This window comes from Lethenteron reissneri, chromosome 9, assembly GCF_015708825.2.
Source record: "Lethenteron reissneri isolate LAM-NWPU_2019-01 chromosome 9, ASM1570882v1, whole genome shotgun sequence".
NCBI lineage: Eukaryota > Metazoa > Chordata > Hyperoartia > Petromyzontiformes > Petromyzontidae > Lethenteron > Lethenteron reissneri.
In genome coordinates, this window is record NC_083787.1 from 8,430,068 (window position 1) to 8,440,310 (window position 10,243).

The following is a 10,243-nucleotide window of genomic DNA, read 5'->3' on the forward strand; positions in this document are numbered from 1 at the left end:
GGGCTTCTGGCAGCTTCCCCTTGACGAGCCCTCGCGGGAAAAGACAGCGTTCCGTACGCCGCAGGGGTTGTTCCAATTTAACTGTCTGCCGATGGGGTTGAATGCAGCCCCTGCCACCTTTCAGAGATTGATGGAGTTGGTATTGACGGGGTTGCAGTGGGAGACATGTCTCATTTATTTAGATGATATTATTGTCTTCAGCCGCACATTTGATGAGCATTTATTGCGGTTGGAGGCCGTTTTTGCCAGAATGCGTTCTGCTAATTTGAAATTCAAGCCTAAGAAATGTCATCTACTGCAACGTTCCGTTCGATACTTGGGACATATTGTTAGTGCGGACGGGGTGGCCACGGATCCAGAGAAAACTGCGTGTGTCCGGGATTGGGCAACCCCCGCCACGGTGGGTGATGTGCGTCGGTTTTTGGGGTTCGCCTCATATTACCGGAGGTTTGTTCCGAATTTCGCTACTATCGCCAGGCCTTTGCATCTCCTTACTGGGAAGGGGCACAAATTTGTGTGGGGACCGCCGGAGGAGGCGGCGTTTCGGAGCCTGCGCGACCTACTGGCTACTGTGCCGACGTTGGATTATCCGGATTTTGAACATCCCTTCATTCTGGATACTGATGCGAGTGACACCGGGATTGGGGCGGTGTTGTCCCAGTCAAAAGGTGGTGTTGAGCGTGTGGTGGCGTACGGGAGTCGGGTTTTGTCTCCCGCGGAAACTCGTTACTGCGTCACTCGCAGGGAACTTTTGGCTATTGTGTATTTTCTCCGCCAATTTCGACCGTATCTGTACGGTCGGTCGTTTATTGTCCGAACGGACCATGCGGCCTTGCAGTACGCTCTTAAGATGGACCAGCCATCCGGACAATTGGCGAGATGGCTGGACACGTTGCAAGAATTCTCCTTCCAAATTCACCATCGGAAGGGTGTGCGTCACGCTAACGCGGACGCACTGTCCAGGTTGCCGCAACAATCCCCTTGTGCGTGTGCGTCGGGGACGCATAGGTGTGGACCGGCTCAGCCCCCCCCTCAGCCTGTCGCGCGGGCAGTGGATGTTCTCGAACCTCCGCTTACACCGGGACCGGTTGAAGGGGGACCGGCTGACGGGATTTTGCGTCTTCCAAGGTCTGTGTGGATTCGGGAGCAAATGTTGGACGATTCTTTGGTGTCGTTACGGAAACGAACGGAGAAGGCGGGTAAGGAAGTCGGTGCGGGTGGTAATTCGGAAACTGCTCTCCGAGATGGGTTACTGATGTGGAGGGAAGGGATACAGGAACACTGGCGTCTCGTTGTGCCTGCGTCATTGCGCTATGAGTTGATTAGATCTTTGCACTGTGACACACTTTTACACCTGGGGGTGCAGAAAACCCTATTGACGCTGCAACGAGACTATTATTGGCACGGCATGACGACGGATGTCGTCGGTCACGTTCGCGCGTGTCCCGATTGTGCCCGCCGTAAGCCGCCTAAACATCCATATGTTCCGCCGATACAATCGATTAAAGTATCTCGGGTTAATGAGTTGGTGGCGTTAGATATTTTGGGACCCTTTCCGCCATCAGCTAAAGGAAATAAGTATTTACTGGTGGGGGTGGAGTACCTCTCTCGCTGGCCGATGGCCTGGCCCTTGCCTGACCAGTCAGCGGCGTCTATCACGGACGCCTTTCTATTTGGGTATGTAATGGACAAAGGGGCTCCGGAGAGGCTCCTTACGGATCAGGGACGTAACTTTTCGTCTAAATTGTTGGGGGAGGTGTGTGCGGCTCTTGGAACTAAAAAGATACGGACGTCCCCCTACCACCCGCAAACGGATGGTATGGTGGAACGGTTGAATCGGACTCTGTCCGCCATGCTGTGCCATACAGTCGGGGAAAACCAATCTGATTGGGATTTGCATATCCCTGGGGTGCTTTCGGCGTATCGCATGACGCCGCACGCGGCTACTGGATACTCGCCGTTTTTCCTTATGTACGGCCGTGAGAACGTGCCGCCGATTCATGACCAGTTGGGAACCGGTGCGAGGGGGCCTGTTAAGCCTCTTCCTGAGTATATTAAGGACAACGTTCGGCGTGTCGCTGAGGCGAGGGAAAATGCCCGCATGGCTACTGCCAAGGCTCAGGCCAGGAATGAGCGGTGTGCCCGACGTTCAAAGGGGGAGTGTCCCTGGAAAAAGGGGGACCTGGCCTGGCTTCATTGCCCACAGGTGCGGCCAGGTACATCTCCTAAATTACATCGACCTTGGCAGGGTCCGGTCCGCCTCATTGAGGTTCCCAACCCACAGTCGGCGCGTGTTCAGGTTGGTGCACGGCGTTGGTTCGTGCACACGTCCCGGTTGAAGCCATACATTGCCCCACGGCCGGATGCGTCATCTCCCCAAGTTGCCTTGCCGGGGTCTGTTGCTGCCGACTCGCCCTTGCCTGTGTCTGCTGACCTTGCGAGAGCGCCTGTCGTACCCTTCACAGACAAGCCGGCCGTGACAGCGCAGGGAGGAGGACCTTCCGCTTGTGGGACGCCGACCGGAGCCGCAGAACCCACGGGACCTGCAGCTCTTCCTATCCCTCCGCGGACGCGAGTACGGGATGTTTCTGGACGCGAGCGGGACAGTGGCGGGCCTCCAATGGCGACGGAAGAACTTGCGCCCGTCGCCCCTAAAACCCTTCCACGTTCCCGCTCGGCGGGTGGGCCGCCGACCGTCCGGGACGGCCCGGCTACCCGTACTCGCTCGAAATCCCTCACGTTTCGTTAGATTGTGTTGTGTTGTGTTATTGTTATAATGTTCTTCAATGCTTCGTGTCTTTTTGCGTGTTGGCCCTTTACACCCGCATTGCTTTTCAGGTTGCAATTCAGCCGAGGTCGGCTGGATTTTCTTTAGGGGGGAGGGTGATGTAATGCGGTTGTAAACGGCCCTTCTGAGGTGCCGTCAGGGGGGGAGGAGTTAGGTCACGTGGGGGGAGAGGGGTTGAGTATAGAAGGAGGGGAACCGGAAGAGCAGGGGGAGTGACTGGGAGCCAGGAACAGAGGAAGGCCACGTAGGGCGAAGCGGGGTGTGGCGAGATCGCCACGAACACGGGGGAAGCGTGGATCGGCACCGTTGGCCAGCGGTGACCGACCCGAAGCAGCAAGGAGGCTGCAGTCAGCAGCGGGGCTGCACAGAGAGAGTGGGCAGCGGGTCTGCATACAGTGACAGCCAGAGGGTCTGCACATAGGGGTAGCAGCAAGTCTGCAGGGAGGAGGTTACAGTAGATGAAGCAGAGAGTCAGAGGGGTGAGGAAGCTATAATAGCAGTGAATAGCCGGGGGCTACAAATACAGGAGTTATAACAGAGTGCCGTGTGGGTAAAGACGTGAACCTGAATAAAGACACGAAGACAGAAAGAAGTGTTCGAGTCCTTTTATTACACAAACATGACTCCTTGCAAAAAGGTGTCAGTTTTGTTGCCAGATAGAAGGGTAAAGAACCAATTATCATTGAATGTCATCGTCGTCATGGTCAACACCTTCACTGACGACACTGTCACTCAGCGCGAGTCTCACTTCTACCCTACACCAGAATCTCACCCACACCCGAGCAACACCTGTGCTCTCTCGGCAGGCAAAGACCATCGCTGATGAATACCGATTGACGCTGAAGGAATTGATCAAGAGGAGCAGCGATGACGGTGAACAGCCAGAGAAGTTACAGGTGAGAGCCGGCCCACACTCGCTCACTGCCACTTGAAATCACCGCTTTTCATGTGTGTTGATTAACATCCCTGAGCACAGATTACTGTGCCGTAGGTACTACGGCCACGGTTAAGTCGATCCCTCGGGGGGGAAATGTCACCGCATGGGTTTCACCAATCAAGAAATTTGCAAGTAATTCATAAAAAAATGAAATTGGCTCATATTTTGTGTATTAAAATATATAGCCTTTTGGAAAAAAAGCTTCATAGGGTTTTTAGTTTAATTTTACGGAGAGTAGAGTAATGAAAAATGGTAACCTGAGTGATTCTCAGCTAACATCAGTTACAAGTGATATCTGATCTGGTCCTGGGTCCCCCTTCACCAACCCACACTGACAGCATGGTGAAGTATGGTCAAACAACCTCCATAACTGATACAGCATGGGGAGGTCTTCATCTAATTGTGGTTTAACAAAGGACTTAAAAAAAATGTTACACTGTGGTATATACATGCGATTTGAAACATTGATGTGTGCTTGCATGTAAATGATTCGTATCCAAATTATATTCTGCATACTCTTTAATGAACTATGAAGCACATTAAAGTAAAGCAACAAAATGTATTTGCTGCATTCCCTTCGCTTTGAAGATGGAAATTACTTTCGCTCTAAAGGTAGTGTGCGCCCACAACCATGATCACACATTTCCTAGTTTCTCAGCACACACGACAACCAGCGGGGGACCACTGAAAATGTCAGCAATGTGTGACAGAGCGCACACGGACCTACACAATAATGATTCCTCTATTACCACTGGGTCGAGTTTAACCGTGCCTTTGGCATCAAGCAGCATCACGGACACTGAACAGATCTTGTGTTCGGCAACGATTATTTTAACTCTAGATTTGAAGCTTTTGTGACTGCAATGATTCATACTCTTTGGTTTTTTGGTAAAGTCACATAGGTAAAAAAAGCTAATCAAATAAATGAAAACAACTAAATTAAATCACGACGTTTTTGCTGTGACGAGGAATTATAACGACTATATAATTCCTCGTCACAGCTTTCGCTACGTTGTCCCCACCTGAAGAAGGATGCTTGTGTTGTGCCCGAAACGTCGTGATTTAATTTAGTTGTTTTCATTTATTTTATTTTTTACCTATGTGACTTTACCGAAAAACCAAAGATTATTTTAACCTTATATTTTCGGCCGTTGTACACCTGTACGGTCACGCTGTGTTTTAACCCCTTGCTAGCAGTGGTGGTTTCTCTTTAAGTTCCAGGGGTGACCTGCTCATTATAAAGATTATAAACTGTAAACACTCCCCCTCCTCCCCCGTGGGCTTCTGTGCCTCACCCATATATTTGCCAACCGGACACCACTGCATGTTATTAATGGTGAATTTATGGGGAAACAACGTCATGCACAGAGGGAGATTTACGACTGCAACATAGTGTCTGTTGAATATCAGAATCACACTATAACGTTAGGCTGGGAAACTCAGCTTCCAATACCAAATCAGAGCACCGAGCAAGCACTGCAGTGTTTCTGAGTTCAATGCAGGGCATCCACCCAATATTAAACCGGATTCTCACGTACGATATGAGTAGATTGGCTCAGCCAAATCATCAATAACTGCATGCTTGTGCAGTGATTTTAGAAGTATTTCGGGAGCTTGTGCTTATCTCCGCTGTGTGGTGTTGCCTTCTGGGGTCTGTTCTCTGATACAAGGCAATGCACTTCTTACTGCAAGAGCTCTGAAATGGAGATGTCTTGATCTCACGATATGACACCCATAGCACAATTGGCATATAATGTGGTGGGGAAAAAAGTAAAAAGGCAATTGTTACAAAACTTGCAATGTGTCTGTTTTTGTGCAGGACTCCAATAAGCAGATGTTGGTCAGCATGGAGAAGCTCTCCCAGAGTCTGAAGCAGCAGGAGGGGGACACGGCAGAGAAGCGGCTGATGTATGAACAGAAGATCCGCAAGCTGCAGTTTCTGCTGCAGCAGAGGCAATGTGCCCTGGATGAGGTCACGGCCCAAGAACGGTATGGACACCCTCCTGAGAAAGAGCCTCGCCATCCACAGAGGCTTTCCTGTTTATTTGTTAGACGGACAGTCCCATTTAGCCAGTTACCCAGCTATTTTAGCATGAGAGATCCACAGTGCAGTAGCAAAGAACAAGAACAAACAACGTCAGAGCGATGTGTATGGTGAAACAGGCAACAGTGGGACAGAACGCATCTAACTCAAACCAAAGTACCTCCTCCTTGCTCATATGAGCAGGGGGTAGAAGTCATCGCCGTTGGCAGCTAGGAGCAAGTGGAAGTTGAACATTCCAGCGGCAGGTGGTGGTTGCGGTGCTGGGCTGAATTACAACGAACAATCGCAATGCCTCTTGTCTAAGACTGCCTCAGTGAGTCCGGAGATCTGTTTTTCCATGATTATTTGCCTTGATTAAACCCAGCATTGCGTAGGGGTGACAATAACGTTAGAAGCCGAAATCCAACTTGCTGCGCTGCTATATTCTGCCCATCTCACTGCCGAGCGTGTTTTTTAGTTTCACGGCGCATGATTAAATATGCGTCACCCACCAACCCCTTGTCCAAAGCGCTGAAGTACAGGTGTGTGCGCTGCCACAGGTGGTACTTGTGTAATGGGTTCAATTTAGGCGCACACACTTCTTGGGAGGCAACACTCATTTATTAATTAACACAACGTTTACTCAACAGTTACTCTTACTCTACACATAGGGTGGTGACCACCGACCTACACTAGCTAACACACAATTGTATTTTAGCCGCTCCAGCGTGACCCAGCCAGGTGGCTGCTAGCAGTCCGCTCACTGTAGGTCTTCTCTTCTGGCATCTTCACGAGGTGTCTTCATTCTTCTCAGGAACAGCCCTGCTCTGCCTTCACACCACGCTTATATCTCGTCTCTCTGGCGTGGCCGGCTCCGCCCAGGCCACGCCTCCCTTCCCAGGCCACGCCTCACTTCCCAGGCCACGCCTCACTTCCCCCACCTCTGGAAAGGTCCGGATCCCTCCAGCACGTGACCCCCCAGGCACCCCCTTGGGGCCCCCAGCCCTCGTACGGGCCAACACAGTAGTGACCGTTCTGTCACTACATCACCCCCCCCTGTATAAACACACAGCCGTCCCCGGCTGTAACACAACTGTGAACATCGAAAAGGTGTGCCTCCGAACCAGCAACATCAATAAATGACCGGCGACCGATAAGAAATACAATCACGTAATATATACAGAATCGACGAGGGTAAAAGGGAACCGCATAGAAAACGGGGAATTAACAACAAATATACATGAAAACCGGCTAACCCACTTACGCTCCATCACAGCCCCCCCACCGTTAGAATCACGCATGCAATGACAGTCACCCGTTAGCACCCCCCCGCCTTTCCGACGTGGCGTCACAACCACTAGCACGCGTCGGCCATATCGGGGGGGGAATTTCCATGTTACCACCCCACCGCCTTTCCGACGTGGCGTCACAACCAGTAGCACGCGTCGGCCATATCGGGGGGGGATTTCCTTGTTACCACCCCACCGCCTTACCGCGCGGCGTCGCAACCAGTAGCACACGTAGGCCATATCGGTGGAATTTTAACCGAGTCTCTCTCCAAGACTCGCATCGCAGCATATAGCTGTACCGACCGAGCTGAGACGACCCAGTCTCTCTCCCAGACTCGCATCGCAGCATATAGCTGTACCGACCGAGCTGAGACGATCCATCGTTCACTCACTGCACAACATGCACCCTAACAACTGAGGGAAACAGTCTCAACGTAACAGGCCAACTCCACCCGAACCTTACGAATCTCCAGCCCACTGTTTCAACGCGCCTCAGAGGGTCTCAACCTCCGAGCCGTCAGGTCAAGCTGTCAGCCATAGCATGACGGGACCACCCTCCCTGAGCCATGTGAGCGCACAGCCCACAAGGCTAGACAAGCCACAGAGTGTCTCGCTCTCCGGGCTGTCAGGTCAAGCCGTCAGCCATTGCATGACGGGACCACACACTCCGAGCCACGTGAGCACACAGCCCACTAGGCTAGACATACCACGGAGTGTTTCAATCTCCGGGCTGTCAGGTCAAGCCGTCAGCCATTGCATGACGGGACCACAACGTTCATGTTAGACACGCAACACTCACTGGGCCATCCTGGTCAGGATCTGCGCCCCAAGATAAGTGACAGCCAGCACCACAATTCCAAATCCCTGGCAGCATGTCACCATCGCAATTTAACACCATCACAACACATACAATTTGAATTATGATCCCCCACAGAACTGATCCAATGCCGAACAGGTACGCACAATTTGTGACGATCCCGAATATTCAATGGTCACAACAATACACCTCACATGCCGTATCCGTACACATCATCTCCGAGACTCGCATTGCAGCAATGCAGCTGTACCAACCGAGTGGAGAGAGCAACGCAATTTGACGGCAATTAACGGAAACGCACCCCCGATCCATGTAGAACACAAGGAGCATTCCCGCACAAAAGACATCATCTGTGCAACAACGGACAGGAACCAACCAGTGAGTTTGAAACAAACCGAACCTGTAATTTCAAAATCCCCTTCAACATTAACCATGGGACTCAGGGCATTCGAATTAAAAAAAACTATACACAAACGCCAAGAATCGCCGAATTGATTAATACAGCATATGCAGTATACGAAGTTCGTACAGTCAATCATTTGGCGCAATGTTCCATCCAGTCCCCACATGGCAACACACACAATCAATACTCCAGACAATCCGTACATAGTAAATAATCACCAGCAAGTACCCAACAGTCCATACACTGTTAACAATTTCAAGCAAAGCTCCATACGGTCTGTACATTGGCAACAATGACGATCAAAGTTTCTGACAGTTACAAGTGACAATCACGAGCGAAACTCCATACAGTATACACAATAACAATGGCGATTTCGCAACACAACGATGTAACAACACGAGTCATTAACACGGCAACATACAGGATATCAACGGAGCTCGGGACACCAACAACGAATTAATCATTAACTACCCCCAGAAGATACCGATCTCGACGCCGTAATTAACAACAAACACTGATCGCCGCGTCAATTTCTCACGCACACAACCGGACGAACACGTTCCGCAACCCAGCGAGTAAAAAAAAAACACCCGTGATCGCAACCCGGCACACGCAAGATGGGTGAAGTTATTATTATTATTTTTATTGGGGCCGGGTGCTTGTCAAGTCACAACTCGCCTGGCAAACTGTGAATAGCGGAGGGCGGCAAGGTGGAGCACTGGAACGGCCCGAAGAATCTTTGATGGTGAACACGGCCTGCTCTTGCGAACCCATCCACCTCTCGCGCTCGAGCAGAAGGCTGGAACTCCCCCTCCGCAGGCGTTGATGTCGGCGGGAGCGGCATTTCGGCAGCAGGAGCGGTGTTTTGGCGGGAACAGCGCCCCGACCAGCCGCCGAAATGGCGGGAACGGCGTTTTGGCGGGAACAGCGCACCGACCAGCCGCCGAAATGGCGGGAACGGCGTTTTGGCGGGAACAGCGCCCCGACCAGCCGCCGAAATGGCGGGAACGGCATTTTGGCGGGAACAGCGCACCGACCAGCCGCCGAAATGGCGGGAACGGCGTTTTGGCGGGAACCGCGCCCCGACCAGCCGCCGAAATGGCGGGAACGGCGTTTTGGCGGGAACCGCGCCCCGACCAGCCGCTCCGTTCCCGATGGCGGCGAAGCAGCAGTGCGATGCAAGTCCCGCCGCTCCGCGTGCAGCGCCATCTCTCTCTCTCTCTGTCACCGGGGCTGCCATCCCCGGGGCTGTCCGAAGGACGGTCGTCACACCATCCCCGTCGTACGAAGACGTCCAGATGAGTTTTGTATTTGTTTTTCGTGTGCCCATTTTACTTCCCTAGGATAACACCTAGCAATATTTATTTTTCCACAACTTCTGACACCAAATGTAATGGTTTAATTTAAGCGCACACACTTCTTGGGAGGCAACACTCATTTATTAATTAACACAACGTTTACTCAACAGTTACTCTTACTCTACACATAGGGTGGTGACCACCGACCTACACTAGCTAACACTCAATTGTATTTTAGCCGCTCCAGCGTGACCCAGCCAGGTGGCTGCTGGCAGTCCGCTCACTGTAGGTCTTCTCTTCTGGCATCTTCACGAGGTGTCTTCATTCTTCTCAGGAACAGCCCTGCTCTGCCTTCACACCACGCTTATATCTCGTCTCTCTGGCGTGGCCGGCTCCGCCCAGGCCACGCCTCCCTTCCCAGGCCACGCCTCACTTCCCAGGCCACGCCTCACTTCCCCCACCTCTGGGAAGGTCCGGATCCCTCCAGCACGTGACCCCCCAGGCACCCCCTTGGGGCCCCCAGCCCTCGTACGGGCCAACACAGTAGTGACCGTTCTGTCACTACACTTGCTTTATTCCAGCCACTGTGCTGATGTCCTCGGGTAGACTTGGCCTTCATTGAGCTCCCAGTGATGGCCGTATGTGTTGTACTCCACATTTAAAACAAGTCTCATGGAATCCATCATTC

At 51.9% G+C, this 10,243-nt stretch overlaps 1 protein-coding gene across 1 annotated transcript in view; it reads left to right on the top strand.

Moving 5' to 3' along the window:
* The window catches only part of LOC133339375 (centrosomal protein of 89 kDa-like), a 35,578-nt gene extending 26,310 nt beyond the window's left edge, over positions 1-9,268 (top strand). Inside the window, 3 exon segments of the mRNA XM_061547520.1 lie at positions 3,595-3,684; positions 5,545-5,714; positions 9,053-9,268. Coding sequence (XP_061403504.1) covers positions 3,595-3,684; positions 5,545-5,714; positions 9,053-9,083 — 291 coding nt within the window. The 3' untranslated portion in view covers positions 9,084-9,268.
* Positions 9,269-10,243: the final 975 nt, after the last annotated feature.